This window comes from Rousettus aegyptiacus, unplaced genomic scaffold, assembly GCF_014176215.1.
Source record: "Rousettus aegyptiacus isolate mRouAeg1 unplaced genomic scaffold, mRouAeg1.p scaffold_m13_p_6, whole genome shotgun sequence".
NCBI lineage: Eukaryota > Metazoa > Chordata > Mammalia > Chiroptera > Pteropodidae > Rousettus > Rousettus aegyptiacus.
In genome coordinates this window covers 73,460,305-73,476,760 of record NW_023416309.1, presented here as the reverse complement: position 1 = coordinate 73,476,760, position 16,456 = coordinate 73,460,305, and the positions used below count along the sequence as shown (strand labels likewise).

Below are 16,456 nucleotides of genomic sequence, written 5' to 3'. Positions count from 1 at the left end.
CATTGCACTATACTTACAACTTTTCTGAGGATTTAAAATTGCTCAAAATAAATTTTTAAAATAAAAGCTAAAAACATTCTCAGTGTAGAATATGTTGGAGTGAATTCAACAATCAATTATGCAATTTTTATTTAACTTCATTTATGACACCAAGTTTGGTAAAATAACAAATGAACCAACTTAAAGATAGCAGCATATTTATCTTCCTAAAAGAAGGAAACTAGAAGCTAGGGAGGTATGAAGCTAAGAGGGTTTCAAAATGAGAGTGGCAAACAGCAGAGATGCTGCACAGATGAGGGCTCAGGAGTATTTGCTGGACTGAGGAAAAGCAAGGCCTTTGGTAGAGGACCTGAACATTCACTGGGGCAGTGGCAGATGAGGACAGGAGAGTCCTCAGTGAAAGAATAGTTGCGAAAACCTGAGGAAGGATGGTGGGTAGGGATGGAGAGAAAGGGGCCGAGATGGACCTTGTGAAATTCGGTTGTTTTACTGATTGAAGTTTAAATAGAGCTTACCGAGTTTAGACCAAAAGTGTGTACGGTAATGGCTTGAGAGGGTGATAGTGAATATCCAGTCCTTCCTGAGGCTTGGTACCAACTCATCCCAGTTTTCCTGGGGCTGTCCAGGTTTTAGCATTGAAAGTCTCTCACCCTGGGAACCTCCCGAGTTCTAGGCAAACCAGCATTTCCAGGCTGCTCTCACCATTAAATATTCACTGGTCACTCCAGCCTGGGTGATTAGGTTATATTTATTCATTCAACAAACTTTTGCTGGCACTGGAAATATGATGGCCAGCTAAGCGTACACAGTCCCCCATCCTTAGAGACCACCTAAAATTCCTTCTTTGCATTTAAGTGATATTAATCAAATTAGGTCTCTAAAAAATATCCAAAAAACCTTATTTTCCTTCATTGTAATGGTAGAAAATTTGAGAAGAAAAGCATAAAAAGGCAGAGAAAAAAACTGTACGGGCTGATTTCCTTTCAGTATTTTTCCTATACATTTCCCAAGTCACTTTTGATCAGCATCCAAAACAATGCAAGTTAATTTTAATTTTGGCTACAAACCAAGAACAAAAAGGTTAAGGGTATTAAATTAATTTTTCAAGTCAAAGTTACAGGTTCTGAGGATTATCTGCTGTCTTCAAGGGTCCAATGCCTGTTTTTTCCCATCAGCAGGTGTGATCACAGGCCTGGCCTCGTGGGTAATGACTTTCTGTCTCCTCAGCAAGGCTTCCTGCTTTGTAATTTTTTTCCTTTTACAAATTAAAATGCTGCATTCACCTGATAACAAATCAAGTAGAACAGAGGAGATTCCGAAGAAAAACAACAGTGCCTCACCCCCTCTCATCCTGTTCCACCCACTCCACCCCCAGCACCTAGAGGCAACGGTTTCTGTTTTTAGTTCTAGAAGTTATTTCCAAAATACTAGTTAAAACACTCATACTTCTATTTCTTTACATATCAATTTTAGTGAATATTGACTTTACCATATAAAACATGAGGCATTTACCCACACCCCCTCTTCCTCTCCTCTTCCCAGTGATGGCTATTTATATAAATATGTTTGTTTTCATATTATTTTGGTTATAGAGGTAAACCTCTATCGCTCTCTATCCTTTTGTTGGTTTCTCTGGGGAGAAAGGCCCACTTGTAAAGCCTCTTTCTCTCTTCACATGTAACCTTTTCTCAGCCTCATATTTAAAGATTTTAAGCATTCACAATCTTTCCTGCAACTACAACCAAGTATTCAAGATTTTCCTACAGATTGACTGTAACAGTTGAAACCCAATGAACAGTACTTACATTATGATGGCCATGTGAGTATTGGTCAAGCTCAGGCCAAACTATGAGCAGGATTATACTTTCCTCTCCATGTGCTCAATCCACTATTCAGGAAAATGTTTCAAGCTTTAAGGCTATTAATTGATACTGTATCAATTAAATATGATCATGTCATATTATACTTTGCTTTTCATTTAAATTAAGAGTCTTTTATTCAGTTTTGGTATTTTCCTAGAGATTCGAATTGCTTTTCTTTCTTCTTGTATTCCGGCAGATAATTGATTCGATCTCTTTGGAGACAAGATGTCTGACATTTTGCCTGAGAAAAAATGCCTTCCTGTTGAAAAAAGAAAGTGAGGTCATCAACTGATGTGGCTGGCCAATCTTGCAGGCCTTCAATCAATTCTGTTTTCACACATCTAGTACCCAGATTGATGAGACCTATGGTAAGGGCTCCCTCATAAAGCTCAGTGGAAACTGAAGATTTATTTACTGAATATCAGGGTCATGTCTCAAACATAAAGTTTGCATGTTTATCTCAGAGCTCTGGCTTCAAGAGCCCTGGTGGTGGAGCTGAGGAAAGAGCTGGTAAATTGAGAAAAGAAACTGAGTTACTTTAGGAAAGCACATTATCCCCCTTGTTTGGGTCAGGTTTTACCAGCTTGGATCTCTTATTCAACTGAAGGAAGGGGATTAATGGCAGGGACAGACCCTCATGCCTCCCTTAGGACTGCAAACAAACTCTCCTCAGGTTTTCTTCAGTTCTTCACCTAACTCAGACAAGAGTCTCTGGTACCAATTTGCATCTCCTTTCCTTGATTTTTTTCTAACTCTTGCTCAATAACCTCAGAAAATCTCTTTCCATTCCATCTCCCCTTTCTTCATTTCATTTCGATGCATCCAAATAACCCTAACTATACCTATTAAGCACAAAACAACAACAGAGAATCCCTTGGATCAAGGCAAAAAGGAAGGTCACAAGTTTGAGTGAAGTTAAATTTAAAGCAGTGCCATTAAGTTATATAGAACCTGAAAATCACCAGAATTCCTTCTGGGCTTGCCACCAAAGTCTCCTATGAGTCTTCTTTTTCCCTATTTTAAATGTCAACCACTAGAATCCATTTATTCATTCAGTCATTCATTTATTCAAGACATGTTTGTTGAGTGCTCCCTGTTTTCCAAGTATTAGTCATGGCGTGTAAACAGAGAAGACATACATAGTCCCTGTCCCTTTGTGAGCTTTCAGTTCAATCAATCAACAAACGTTAATTTTTAAAAATGTTAATTAAGCATCTATTACATCCAAGGGACTACAGTAGGTTGAGAACTGAAACCCACGTACCCTCACACAACTTACATCTATATTAACATGATTATTCCACTGTCCTCATTGTCATAACTATTATTCTGAGACTTTACATTTAAGATGTTGAAAATTAACTTTATTGCTTACTCCAGGAACTTTCTAAAAGACCTATCTGCTCTTTAACAGAAATCATCAACTGACAGATTGCACCCTAAGACTGTCTGAACTCCTCATCTCAAAATCTTCATTTTTCTGCGTTCAGTCTGATTACACTATGACCCTTAACCTCCCCTAATCAAGTTCTGCTCCTACTCCAGCATGGAAAGACCTGCCTTAAACCAGACTTCAAAGTCTCCTTAAATGTGGCTTGCCCATCTTCATTATCAGACTGTTGAGAGGTAAGTAATAAACTTTGTTTTATCAACAGGTTTGTTCTGGTGCTATTTGTGGAGCCAATATTTGACAAGGTGCTGGGAATATAATAATAAATAATCTCATAGAGTTTACATTCTAGAGACAGACAATAAGCACATAAACCAGTAATATGCAATTTTATATTTTACAACGTAGTTGGGGAGATAGTAGCTAAATTGTGATAATTAATAAAGAAATAAAGGGTAACAGAATAGAGAATGAAGACAGTTAAGGTCCTAATTAAAAAATTAATAATCTGAGAAACTCTCAAAAGTGACTTAAGCTGGAAACGGGGGTGGTCTCAGGGTTTCAAGTAAGGGGATAACAGGTTCTTGAGACCCTGAAGGGGGAAAGCGAAAGGGGAATCAGCAGGTTCTAGAACAGAAAGGGAAAAAGGACTGAGCAGAGGAATAAGGGTAGGAGGCTTCCACATACTTATTCAGAAGCACCGCTTTACCCAATTGTTTAATTATCACTCATGCGACAGAATTGTTTTCTAATACTTCTCACTGCAAATGTGCAGAAGTGAACAGTACAGGTTAAATGAACTTGCGAGGGCCTTACCGTTTACAAAAGTATTTCCATTGCAAAAAGGTTCCAGCCTTTCCCAAATTCATTTATAAAACTGTGTAGTCTACCTTGATCTCACATAAGCCCTGTTATTAGCTGAAGTGGCTCCTGTATTTCCAGAGTCGCCTTTGGGGGACACACTGGGAGTTAGGAGGGAGGGGGGAGGAAACTGATATTCCTAGAGACACTTGTTCTTTCTAGCTGCAGGACGCTGAAGTTGAAATTAGCTACCAATTGATTTGCTGAAAGACGTGAAAACACGACCCATGCTAATAACGTCCTCAGGCTCTTTTCCAGTTGCTTGCTGCTAAGTATCGTCTTTTAGGTGCCGCTGATAAAATCTGAATGTGTCTTGGCCCTCATCATGTAGACTGAGGTAATGATAAGACCAGCCTCACACTGCCTAGTTACCTTAGTCTGGAACTCTAAATTAATAATCCCGTTTGGCCAGGACTAGATCGCAGAAATTCCAGGCTCTCTCAGCCTGACCACCCTGCACACAAGCCTGGGTGGAATTTCTGCTCATTTCTGCTTTCGCTCCCTCTCAGGCCATCGCGCGGAGAGCTCTCGGCTGCACGCCCCATCTCGGCGGGCTGCACACTCACACAAACATGGCTCCTGCTTTTACACGCGCAGGTGGTGTGTGCCTCTTCGCAGGGAAGCCCTCTGTGCTGAAATCCAGGAGGCGCGCATCCCGCTCCATGCACAAAGCTCCGTGCTCCGAGTTTAATCACACAGTGTCCGGCTTCCTGTCCTCATCACCGCCCCCCCACCCGCTCCCGCCCCGTTTCCCTTGCCCCTCCCTCTCCCCAGCCCGATCCGCCCGCCAGCTCCCCCTCCCCCATCCCTCGGGTCCCGGGATGGGGGGGCGGTGAGGCAGGCACAGCCCCCCGCCCCCATGGCCGCCCGTCGGAGCCAGAGGCGGAGGGGGCGCAGGGGGGAGCCGGGCACCGCCCTGCTGGCCCCACTTGTGCTGGGCCTGGGCCTGGCGCTGGCCTGTTTTGGCCTCCTGCTAGCCGTGGTCAGCCTGGGGAGCCAGGCATTGTCGTCTGCCCAGGTGAGGCCCTGCTGTCTACCCCTCCCTGGGCAGATTACGTGCTGAGTCTGCGGAGCAGCTGATGGGGTGGGGTGGGCTGAGGGCAAGGGGCCAGGAAGATGGGTGGAGGGTGAGATGTCAGGTGGAGAAGGACGGGGTGACGCTGCCTCCTTCCCAGCAGGATCCTTCCCAGGGAGAGCTGATGGCAGAGGAGGACCAGGAACCGCAGGTGAGTGGGTGTGAGTGCTGACTGCAGGCTGCTGGGTATGGGAAGTCTGTGGAAGCCGAGAGTACGGGGTGTGCCAGAGCTGTGTCAGTGGTGCGTGGGTATGTGTGTGAGAGAGAGTGACAACTGTATGTACTGGGTTTGTGCCAGGTTTGTGTCACCTGAGTACAAAGTGTTGGCTTTGGGCAAAGTGGGTTTGTGAGATATGGGAGCCTGTCGTGGAATGGGGATGCTGGTCGTATGTGCAGGATGTGTACCCAATCTGTACTCTGGGTGTGGGTATGTGTGCAATGTGCCAATTATGTGCAGAGTCTGTGCTGGTTTTGGGGCGGGGAGGTGTGACTGGTCTCTGGAAGAGGGTGAGGACTGAGACCTGACCCCAGAAATTTACCTCCCCTCGGCCTCAGCCACACTTGGCTGAGGGGCTCTTCCCTCCCTAAGACTTCTGTGCCTGTCTGTTCCTCTCCTGACGGCCCCCTGTTGGTCTCAGTTTATGTCTCTGGGAATCCCTGGCAAGACTGTTTTAGCCCTGCCCTTAATTCCCTTAGGAACTCTATCCCCAGTCAGGAGAGAGCCAGGATCCCGTGCCTTTCCTGAAACAACTGGTTCGGCCTCGAAGAAGTGGTGAGTATCCCTTTATCATAACCTCGTGAACGATCATAGTGGCTGGTCTGCTGTGGCTCCTGGACTTTATTGCTTTTGTTCATCATAACAGCCCTGTGAAACAGGCAGAGCAAAAATCTTATCCTCATTTATGGGTGGAGAAACTGAGGCATAGAGAATAAAGGAGAGTGGTTCAGATTCACGATGGAGACAAAGTAGGGGAGTCAGAGGCCTGAACCCCAGTAAGCAAAGAGACTTATGAATGAGATGACCATATGACTATATATCGAAGGACTGTCCTGGCCTACACCTGTTCTCTCAGTATGATTATTAATAGCACCTCTTCTGTTCTCAGAAGCATCTCAATTTGGATGATAAATTATATACTCACTCTACTTATGGAGGAAGATAAAGCCTGAGGTTCTTAGGCCAGAAGTCTGGACAATAATAAGGATGCCAGGGTTCTGGGAGGAGAATGGGTTTGGAGGAGTGGCTCTTGGCCTCCCAAATGTGCAGGGAGGTGAGAGGGCTGCTTTGCCCATCTGTCTTTTCTTGATTCTCAGCACCTAAAGGCCGGAAAACACGAGCCCGCAGAGTGATTGCAGCCCACTATGAAGGTGGGTAATGGTGAGCCATGCCCAGGGAGGAAGGGTGGCAGAGGGGCAGGGCAGATCTCACCAACCCTTTCCTATGTCTTACAGTTCACCCAAGGCCTGGACAGGACGGGGCGCAGGCAGGTGAGACCCTATCTCTGAGCTTTTTCCTAATCTCCACAGCACTGGCCTCCTGGAAAAGGGGACCCTGAAAACCTGAACCACTCCATCCCTGCCTTCAGCCTTGGAACCCCAGAATCTAGTTTAGGAAAGTCCTCAGGGACTTTCTCTGTGATCCAGGCATAGGACCCCCAGAAGACCCTTTCCCCTCCCAGAACCTAGGCAGATTCCCCCACCAAACCATCAGCCCAACCCCTTCTATAGCTCTCACTCTTCAAAAAGCATCTTTGATTTTTCCTCTTCTTTCCCCTCCGTAGTCCGGGAGTTTTCATGCTCTGATCATTTTTCTCAAAATGTTTCTAGTCTCTACTCTTCTCTTCCATCCCTATTCCATTCCCCATCTCAGCACTATGACATCAGAACCTCAAACCCAGTCATTAATTCTTTCCTCATTCCAGACTCTCCCACCTTCTCTGCCCCACCTGTGTTGCTAAGCCCCCAAAACCTCACTTTCATTATTCTGTTGCTTCCCTGCTTGGCTTCCAGCCTCTCCTTGGTCTCAGCCGCTTTTTCCTGCACACCCTTGTGCATTCTCCACAGTTACTGGGCTGACTCCCCCTCCCACCAATGTGTTTCTTCTGGACTTTGTATATATTATTCCCTGATCTGGAATGCCTTTCCATGTGACAGTCCAGGAGGCAAGACATGAGGGGGTTGGCAGCTGAAATGGAAAGAAGAAGATGGGTTCAGCATGTGGCTTGAAGATAGGGCTTGCTTGTAGGTTGGATGTGCAGGATAAGGGAAAGGGAAGAATCAGAAATTATTTTGAGATTTTTAAGGTCATCTTTAGGAATAATGATGCCATTTGCTAAGATGGGATTAACAGGGAAGAAATAGGTTGGTAGGTATGGAAATTAATAATTAAATATGAGATCTAATTGTAAACAAGTGGATAAATAATAAAAAGTGAGTTTTTTAAATAGATGGCTAGGCATAGTAAACTATCTCAGGCTAGGTCAGGGTGAATAAAGTCAGGAGTCATTGCCATATGGATGGTATTTAATGCTATAGGAAAGCCATAGGACTGGATGAGACACCAACGGAAAGAAGGGCCCCATGAGCGAAGCCCTGAGGCTCTTGGACACCTAGAAGTGGAGCAGAGGAGGAGAACCCAGCAGAAACTGAGAAGCAGCCAGAGAGAGGGGAAGAAACCCAGGGAGGGTAGTGTCATGGAGCCTAAAAGGCACAGTTTCAAGAAGGAGGATGTGGCTATCTGTGTTGAATGCAGCTCAGAGGTCACATGAGATGAGAACAGAGGAATGACTGCTGGATTTGGTAATATTAAAAGTCAACTGGTGACCTTGACAAGGGTAGTTTCAACTGTATAGTTAGGATGGAAGCCAGCATGGATTGGGTTAAGAGAAAATGTGAAATAGGAATTGGAGACTGTGACAACCCTTTCCAGAAGTTTCTCTGTGACAGGAGCTTAGAAATGGGTAGTGGGTGGAGGGGGTGTGGATCAAGGAAAAGTCCACTCCTTTTAGTGATATGAAGTACTACATGAATCTTAGCTAACATTGATTGAGTGTTCGATCTCATCTAATCCTCACAACAGTGCTTAAAGGAAGATGTTCCGATCATTTTACAGATAGAGGTTACTTATCTTGTCTGAGGTCACAATGATACTAAGTGGTGGAGCTAGGATTTGAACCCACCTAGAGCATGCTTTTGTACTGAACATGGTCTATGTGAGAAACAGTTGCTGATGCAGGGGTGGGGGGAGCCTGCAGGCAACATCTAAGAAGGTGGGAGAGGATGGGTTCTAGCACAAAGAGAGGGACACGTCAACCCATCATTACAAGAAGGGCATTGGAGAAGGTAAGAACAAACTGGTTTGTAGTTTTGGTATGGTGAGATAAGGGAGCTGTTGCCTGATGGCTTTTAGGTGCCTTGGAGAACAAGGGAGACAGGGGCAGGAGGTGTGAGGAGAGATAGTACAAAATTCTCATCTTGGTGAGTGCAAACAGAAGGTTAGTGAGGGAAAGGAGGAGGATTGCCAGACAGTGAGGAATGTCCATTTGAGGTTTGTGGTTGTGAAACAGAGTGACACCACTCTGTTGTACCACAGATGTACCACAGTCTCAGGTACACCATGCCCTTTGGCCACAACCAGCCTTTGTTCAAGCTGTTTCCATAGTCAGGAACACCCTCTCTCCTTCTCATTCCCTATTCTTCATGCTCCAGGCCAGTCTTCCTCCTCTCATGTGGACCACTTACTTTAGCAGTTACCCAGACATTTATTCATTCATTGACTCAACACACCTACCTCTTGTAAAGACCTGGCTAGATGACCACAGTGAATAACACCCAGATCTGTTCTCAAGGAATTACTATCTCAGAGAGGAGACAAATATAAATTTATAAATTACAGTATGCTGTAACAAGAACAATAAAGCTGTAGGACTGGATGAGACACCAACGGAAAGAAGGGCCCCATGAGCGAAGCCCTGAGGCTCTTGGACACCTAGAAGTGGAACAGAGGAGGAGAACCCAGCAGAAACTGAGAAGCAGCCAGAGAGAGGGGAAGAAACCCAGGGAGGGTAGTGTCATGGAACCTAAAAGGCACAGTTCCAAGAAGGAGGATGTGGCTATCTGTGTTGAATGCAGCTGAGAGGTCACATGAGATGAAGTAGCCAGAAGTACATGGTGGCATAGAGGAAGACAAACAACTTTACATGGAGTCAGGGACTCCTTCCCTAAGAAGCCATGGCTCCCCTGGGCCTTGAAGCATGAGTATAAAATGGACAAGGGGTCAAGGATATTCCAGATAGATGGAACTATTTGTGCAAAAGCCCTGAGTTTTCCAAGAGTCTGATGAGGCCAGAAGACCATGAGAAGCTCCATGTAGTTGAAGGAGAAAATGGGGCTAGAGGAGTAGAACGGGGCATGAGGCTAGAGAAGATTGTGGGAACCAGGTCCCAAGTGAAGTCTGAAAATTATTCTGATGTAAGAGCAAGGAGAAGCAGGTTCACGTCTCCATTTTAGATATATCACTCTGGAACCTCTCATGTAATGTGGGGTTCTCAGGTATGTGTATGTATTAAATTTGGTTATCTTCTCTTGGGGAAAAAAAAGAAACCACTCTGTGGCTATACATAGGGAATAAACTGAAGCTGGCAAGATTGGAAACGATGAGTCCAACGCGAGAGTGGGCTGAGAATACTCAGTGAGAAGTGGCAAGGGCCAGACTGGGAGAGAGATGAGACAGGCTATTTAGGTGGCAGAATTGCTAGGAACTGATGATGGGTGAATAAATTTGGTGAAGAACAGGGAGGCTAGGTACCTGGGGAGAGGTAGAACCATGAGCCCAGTGTGGAATACAGACAGTAAAGCAAATTTGGGGTTGGAGGCCAAGCTCAGTTTTGGTCAAGATGAGTGTGAGGTGCCCGGGATGGTGGTAGTTAGCAGGGTGAGAAGAGGCAGGACTGGAGACTCCGATCCAAATCTGCAGAGTAGAGGCCACGGTAACCCACAGGCAGGATGAAAAGGCCCAGAGAGCATTGCATTTTCTTTAAGAAAATAACAAGGATGGGGCTCTGGGGCTGGCAGAGGATGAGGGCCTAAGGAAGGCAGCTGCTGAGGCTGCTGAGGTGCAGCCAGTGAGATCCAGAAGAGGGGCCTGTGGACCTAAACAGAGAGCTGCTGGCCAAGTTTACCTACTTCTCTCTGTCTTCCCATCAGTGTTTGCTAGGCACCCACTCAGAGCAGGCACAGCTCCACGTGCCAGGATACAGTGGCGAATAGGACCATTGTCTCTGCCCTCTTAGGGGAGTCAGACCTCAAACTATCACATACATAAATAAATCAGATGATTTCCCATGTTGATGACTGCTATGAAAGAAACAGGGTGACATGGTGAAGAGGTTAATAGAGGCAGGGCTGGGACTGGCTATTTTAAACTGAGTGGCCTGGGAAGCTCTCAGATGAGTTGAGATATGACTGACAGAAAGTGCCAGGCAGGACAGTGTGTTTCGGGAAGAGGGAAGAACAGTACAAAGCCCTGCAGGGACAAGAAACTTGGTTAGTAGCAGGAACAGAAAGAAGGCCAGAGTGGGTGCCATCTTGTGAATTAGAGGGGTGCATGAGATTAGACTGGAGAGGTAGATGGGTTGGCTGTGGAGGACCTGGGAAGCCACTTGAGGTCCGGTTCTTTCATTTTATTATTTATCTTGTTTGCAACCTGCTATTGCCCTAGGTCTAAATTTTTTTTGTAACAGCTTTATTGAGATAAAGCTGGGCTTACATACCATACCTTTCACCCATTTAAAGTGTACAATTAAATGGTTTTTAGTATTTTCACAGAGTTGTGCAATCATCACTAATTTTAGGACATGTTCATCCCCTCAAAAAGAAACCCTATACCATTTAGCCATCATCCACTATTTCTCTGTTCTCTCCCCACAATAGCTCTAAGCAACCACTAGTCTACTTTCTGTCTCTCTCTATTTGTTTATTTGGACAGTTCATAGAAATCATATACTATGGGTCCTTTGTGACTGGCTTCTTTCATTTTGCATAATGTTTTCAGGGTTCATAGCATTTCTTTTTAAGGCTGAATAATATCCCATTCTATGAATGTGTGACAGTTTTCTTATCTATTCCTCAGTTAATGGACATTTGGGTACCATTTTATTAATTTTAATAATCCAAGTAATGTATGATTCAAGTAATGTATGTATACATTCTCAACAGAGGCAAACACTATAGACACAAAATATAACAGCCTCCATGCTTCTCCTTCAGCCCTACTCTTCTCCCTGTAAGTGACTGGTGATGGCTTGCTCTGTATGGTACTGGTCATATATGTCAGATTTCTTTACGTAACTTCCCATTATGCTATGGGCTCCATAGGTCATGGCCCCTCCCTTGGCCTGGGTCATCTCTATATCTTCTGGGTAAGGTGGGCCCTAAAGATTTGTAAACTCAGTGGATCCCTGGGGAGTGAGAGTCCTGTGAAGGGACTTTCCCCTATCTCCGAACATCCACATTCAGGTGTGGACGGGACGGTGAGTGGCTGGGAAGAGGCCAAAATCAACAGCTCCAACCCACTGCGCTATGACCACCAGAGTGGGGGATTTATAGTCACCCGGGCTGGGCTCTACTACCTGTACTGTCAGGTAAGCCCCACCTCACTCCATGGGTAAAGCAAGAACTGAGGGAGAAGGGTTTGGTTTAGAGGGTGGGGGCCAGGTAAAGGTGGGGAGTGGGAGCTTGGGGTTTGGGCTGAAGAGATACCTGGTCTCTAAGAAAATTTGAAATTGAGATGAGGATAAGCAGAGGCCTGGACTCTGCCAACCTCCCCCTGTCCCCCAGGTGCACTTTGATGAGGGGAAGGCTGTCTACCTGAAGCTGGACTTGCTGGTGGATGATACATTGGCCCTGCGCTGCCTGGAAGAGTTTTCTGCCACTGCAGCGAGTTCCCTCGGGCCCCAGCTCCGTCTCTGCCAGGTGTCTGGGCTTTTGCCCTTGCGTCTGGGGTCCTCCCTACGGATCCGAACCCTCCCCTGGGCCCATCTCAAGGCTGCCCCCTTCCTCACCTACTTTGGACTCTTTCAAATTCACTGAGCGGCCCTGGTCTCATGATGGTTTTTCCAGGCCACTGGCTCCCCACAACAACTCTCTGAGCACCCCAGTCCCTTCTGCCCCACCCTAAGCTGCCTATCTCTCGGTAGGCTGCCAGGGCTTGTTCACGTGTTTTCCATGCTACATAAATATTCCCATTTGTCTTTAACAACTCCCTCCACCTCTGGTTCTCCACCTCACTAGCTCCTGAACCCCTCTCTGATCTACGATGCCCCAATATATCTCCTGACTTCCCAACCTGGCCACAGCCCCCTGGGACTCTGTGTTTACTGTACTCTGGGTGAGAATGGGTCCCCAGTACTCCTCTTCAGGCACTAAGAGGGCTGAATGCCAGAGAGACTGGGATTAGGCCAGGAGTTCCCAGATGTGAGGGCTAACAGATCAAGACAAGCTCCGCTCTGATAATTCCCTGTGGATTTTAAAACAGATATTATTTTTATTATTATTATGACAAAATGTTGATAAGTGGATATTAAAGAGAATAAGTCATGGTTGCTTTCTTTATTGGGGCTTAGGGGACCTCCTTGGGGCAGCTGAGGGCCCTGGGAAGGGGGTCTGGGTATTGGGGAGTGGGGTGCAGGATGCCTGGAATTCCAGGGTGGTGTACAGACTTGGGAGTGGGGATACACATGCCTCCACCCCCTGAGGTGTGAGCAGAGAATGGAAAGGCAAACTGCCAGGAAAAAAATTAATCCTCTGCCCAAGGTCCAGAAGCAGCCGCCTCATTTACCTAGGAGGCGGGCTTTCTCCTGTGGGGAATCCCTGGCTCAGAGGAACAGCGGCCCTTCCTCTTGGCAGCCTGGGGACATCTAGCAGGTGCTGGCACAAGCCCTGGCTGGGGACGGAGCAGGCCCAGAGGGGGTTTCAAGGTCAGTATGCAGGGCATCGGGGCCCAGAAACCTGGGAAGCTGGGTCCCAGGATCCAGTGTAGGAATCCTACAGTGGTAGGGTACTCGAGGATGTCTCTTTTCTCTCTTCATCCAGAGCCTTATGTAAGATCTTTTCTTGGGAAACAGGAAGCCTTGCTTGCCAAGTTCAGCACAGGGAGTAATGCAGGCCTTGTTCCAACACACCCGGCCTGGCCTTAACCCCAGAACTCAGCCAGTTTCTTGTTTCCGCAACCCTGGTTCTCCCCACCAGCTCCCTCCCCTCCTTTCCCACCTTCAGGTACTCCTACCAAACCTCCCCAGAGATCTCTCCCTGAGGCAGAGGGTCTTCCACCCTCACTTCTTGACCCTTGATGCTGCCTAGCTTGTCCCTCCATCCCTACTCCTGGCACCATGCCCCATAGCCAGCCAACCTTCCCTCCCCCACTTCTGGGGCCGCCCCAGGGTTCCCGTGCTCTGGCCGCTCCTCCTGGGTGTCACTGGCAGCCCTGTGCTTCCTAGAGAGACTGACACCAAATTTTCCTGAGGCTGGAGGAGGGTAGGGGGGGTCCCAAGACAACCCTGGCCCCACAGGGGCGTGCCAGGAACACCAACAGTGCCCCTAGCTTTCTTTCCTCCTCCCTCCTTTTTATTCGCAAGTTCCTTTTTATTTCTCCCTTGCGTAACGCCCTTCTTCCCTTCTGCACCACTGCCTGCACCCCTACCCTCCCGCCACCTTCTTGCCATCCACTCCTGAGACCACAGCTGTTGGCAGGGTCCCCAGCTCATGCCAGCCTCATCTCCTTCCTTGCTAGTCCCCAAAGGGCACCAGGGGGACATGGGGAGCCAGATCCGAGAGCCGGCCCTCTCAGTTGCCTTCTGGTTGAGTTGGGGGGCGGCGCTGGGGGCTGTGGCTTGTGCCATGGCTCTGATGACCCAACAAACAGAGCTGCAAACCCTAAGGAGAGAGGTGACCCGGCTGCAGAGGACTGGAGGGCCCTCTGAGAAGGGGGAAGGGTATCCATGGCTGAAACTCCAGGAGCAGGTAAGTGAGGGGAGAAGGTGTCTGGAAGAGAAGAATGGGTGGCAGGGTCATCTGTGGGCCTCTTGGTTCCACCCTCCTAGTCTGCAAAGTTTCAAGGGGGTGCAAGAGAGGGTCTCGGGTTTGGAGGTCAAAGGAGCAGCCATTCCAGGAAAGGAAATTGTTAAAGATTAATGCTTCTTGTACCTACCAGATCCTGGAGGACAGCCAGCACCAAGACTCAGGTTGTTGGGGAAAGGAACATGAGAGATGTGAGGCATTCCTGGGGCAGGTGGAGGGCTGAGAAGAAAGTCTGTCTGGGACCCTTGAATCTTAGCCTAACCCTGATCCTCTTTCCATGAGCAGAGCCCTGATGGCCTGGAAGCCTGGGAGAATGGCGAGAGATCCCGGAAAAGGAGAGCAGTGCTCACTCATAAACAGAAGAGTGAGGCCTTTGGGCTGAAGCAGGGGTGGGAGGTGATCAAGCAACTTGGGGCTTTGGAATTATTACCCCAAGTCAGGGTGAGGGTGGAGGGCTGACAACAGGGCAACTGGGGTAGGTGGGCACTGCTGAGATTTCCTCCTTCTCTCCTCAGAGAAGCACTCAGTTCTGCACCTTGTTCCCATTAACATCACCTCCAAGGGTGAGCACTATTTTAAATAATGGCTTTTGGGGAAGGGCAAGATCTGGGAACTTTGGGGCTGGCACCTGAGCCCAAGAAAATCTTAAAGGTGAAAAGCACCTGTGAATGCACAGAAATCCTGACTGCCACACTCCTCACCTCCAGAGGACTCTGATGTGACAGAGGTGATGTGGCAACCAGCTCTTAAGCGTGGGAGAGGCCTGGAGGCCCAAGGATATATTGTTCGAGTCTGGGATGCTGGAATTTATCTGCTGTACAGTCAGGTAACCCCAAATGTTGAACCTCACATGGGAGCCCAGAGGCCTGTTTTTTGAGCCTTATGCCCCAATACTGAAGGTTTCCAATCCTCTGTTCTTACCAAACTTGGAACAGCCTTCTTCATTCCTTGGCACCCTTCTCAGGGCTCCTGATGCCTTCCAAAACTGAGCCATGCTATTTTGTTTTCTTCCACATCTCCCTGCCAGGTCTTGTTTCATGATGTGACTTTCACCATGGGTCAAGTGGTGTCTCGGGAGGGCCAGGGAAGGCAGGAGACTCTCTTCCGATGTATACGAAGTATGCCCTCCAACCCAGACTGGGCCTACAATAGCTGCTACAGTGCAGGTAAGAGCCCTGTGGACAGTAGGGGGTGGATGTGAGAGGAGTAGGACATCTCTGACCTGGGAGTAGTGGTAGGAGAGCTATGACCCGAAGGTTGGAAACCTGGGTGTAGAGGTAGGTATGAGGAATGGACAGAATACTTTCATTCAGCTGGAGAAGGGAGGATGAAACATCAGTATCTATATGGCTGTGCTTCACTGAGTATCCATGTTCTCCCTTTTCTCAGGTGTCTTCCATTTACACCAAGGGGATGTTCTGAGTGTCATAATCCCCCGAGCAAGAGCAAAACTTAGTCTCTCTCCACATGGAACCTTCCTGGGATTTGTGAAACTGTGATTGTGATTAAAAGTGGTTCTGGGCTTGGAAGACCAGGATGCGTATGTGTTGGAGACAAACGAGCTGACCAGACAAAAGACAGGGAATAAGTAGAACAGAGGCCTCTTCTGGGTTTGACTGGAACCCTGGGTATGACAGCTCATGACTCTGTTTCTTTTTCCCTTTCTACCCCCACGTCCACGACTTTGATTTCACAGATATTAAAGAGGTAGAATATCTTGCTTTGGAGATACCATCCAGCTCCAAATTCTCGGGGTTTTGAAGGGGTAAGGAGAGAATGCCAGGAATTGTCTAGGCCTGCTTTGGGTCCCACTGGAATGCTTCCAGAACAGCATCACCATCTAGCGGCAGGTTGAGAGAATCATCCTGTCTGTTGGCAGAAGTCCACAAAACCTCCCCTCCAGGTACCCTCTACCTCTTCAACCCACAAGAAGCCTCTTTCTCACTTTTCTCTAACTATTGGGCCTCAGTTTCCATCACTCTATTCAGAGGTGTATTTATTATGGGCCCGTCTTCAGTGGTTGCCCCATGACGACGACGGTCCCCTTACAGCCAGCCACATTACTCTTCGGGTCCCAAGTTTTGCTTTTCAAGCTCTGTATTCCACTGGAGTGGCAGGCCACTCCAAGCTCCTCTGGGCTGACACAGGTCACTGGTGAGCCTCAGGTGAATCGTACGCCCTGATTCTAGTCCA

General features: G+C 47.5%; 2 protein-coding genes and 1 long non-coding RNA gene across 7 annotated transcripts; 2 read left to right on the top strand and 1 right to left on the bottom strand.

Annotated features, from left to right (window-relative positions):
* Positions 1-730: 730 nt before the first annotated feature.
* LOC118603989 lies at positions 731-4,823 on the bottom strand. 3 transcript variants are annotated; one of them, XR_004951572.1, is made up of 3 exons: positions 4,486-4,823; positions 1,806-2,121; positions 731-1,283 (listed from the first exon to the last, which is right to left on the bottom strand). It is a non-coding gene; the product is annotated as an uncharacterized LOC118603989 (long non-coding RNA). The 3 variants fall into 3 exon arrangements; XR_004951570.1 differs by having other exon boundaries at positions 731-2,121; XR_004951571.1 differs by having other exon boundaries at positions 731-2,121; positions 4,680-4,823.
* Positions 4,824-4,887: 64 nt separating this feature from the next.
* On the top strand, positions 4,888-12,786 carry TNFSF12 (TNF superfamily member 12). Of its 2 annotated transcripts, none has more exons than XM_016137081.2 (7): positions 4,888-5,131; positions 5,292-5,339; positions 5,885-5,960; positions 6,503-6,556; positions 6,641-6,676; positions 11,705-11,829; positions 12,026-12,786. In XM_016137081.2, the coding sequence occupies exons 1-7, from the start codon at positions 4,973-4,975 to the stop codon at positions 12,275-12,277; spliced, it is 750 nt and encodes a 249-aa protein (XP_015992567.1). In that variant the 5' UTR covers positions 4,888-4,972; the 3' UTR covers positions 12,278-12,786. The 2 variants fall into 2 exon arrangements, with proteins under 2 accessions (XP_015992567.1, XP_015992566.1); XM_016137080.2 differs by having other exon boundaries at positions 5,289-5,339.
* A 384-nt stretch (positions 12,787-13,170) lies between these two features.
* TNFSF13 (TNF superfamily member 13) lies at positions 13,171-15,792 on the top strand. Of its 2 annotated transcripts, XM_016137082.2 has the most exons (6): positions 13,171-14,206; positions 14,549-14,627; positions 14,779-14,826; positions 14,971-15,089; positions 15,291-15,429; positions 15,653-15,792. In XM_016137082.2, the coding sequence occupies exons 1-6, from the start codon at positions 13,949-13,951 to the stop codon at positions 15,760-15,762; spliced, it is 753 nt and encodes a 250-aa protein (XP_015992568.1). In that variant the 5' UTR covers positions 13,171-13,948; the 3' UTR covers positions 15,763-15,792. The 2 variants fall into 2 exon arrangements, with proteins under 2 accessions (XP_015992568.1, XP_015992569.1); XM_016137083.2 differs by lacking the exon at positions 14,779-14,826.
* The last annotated feature ends 664 nt before the right edge of the window (positions 15,793-16,456 follow it).

What these genes read in the sequence shown, in the direction of transcription:
- TNFSF12 (XM_016137080.2), top strand. Translation starts at nt 4,973, where the DNA reads ATGGCCGCCCGTCGGAGCCAGAGGCGGAGGGGGCGCAGGGGGGAGCCG. An exon ending in GGTTCGGCCTCGAAGAAGTG is followed by an intron (nt 5,961 to 6,502) that starts GTGAGTATCCCT and finishes CTTGATTCTCAG; the next exon opens with CACCTAAAGGCCGGAAAACA. An exon ending in GATTGCAGCCCACTATGAAG is followed by an intron (nt 6,557 to 6,640) that starts GTGGGTAATGGT and finishes TATGTCTTACAG; the next exon opens with TTCACCCAAGGCCTGGACAG.
- TNFSF13 (XM_016137082.2), top strand. Translation starts at nt 13,949, where the DNA reads ATGCCAGCCTCATCTCCTTCCTTGCTAGTCCCCAAAGGGCACCAGGGG. An exon ending in TTTATCTGCTGTACAGTCAG is followed by an intron (nt 15,090 to 15,290) that starts GTAACCCCAAAT and finishes TCTCCCTGCCAG; the next exon opens with GTCTTGTTTCATGATGTGAC. An exon ending in CAATAGCTGCTACAGTGCAG is followed by an intron (nt 15,430 to 15,652) that starts GTAAGAGCCCTG and finishes CCCTTTTCTCAG; the next exon opens with GTGTCTTCCATTTACACCAA.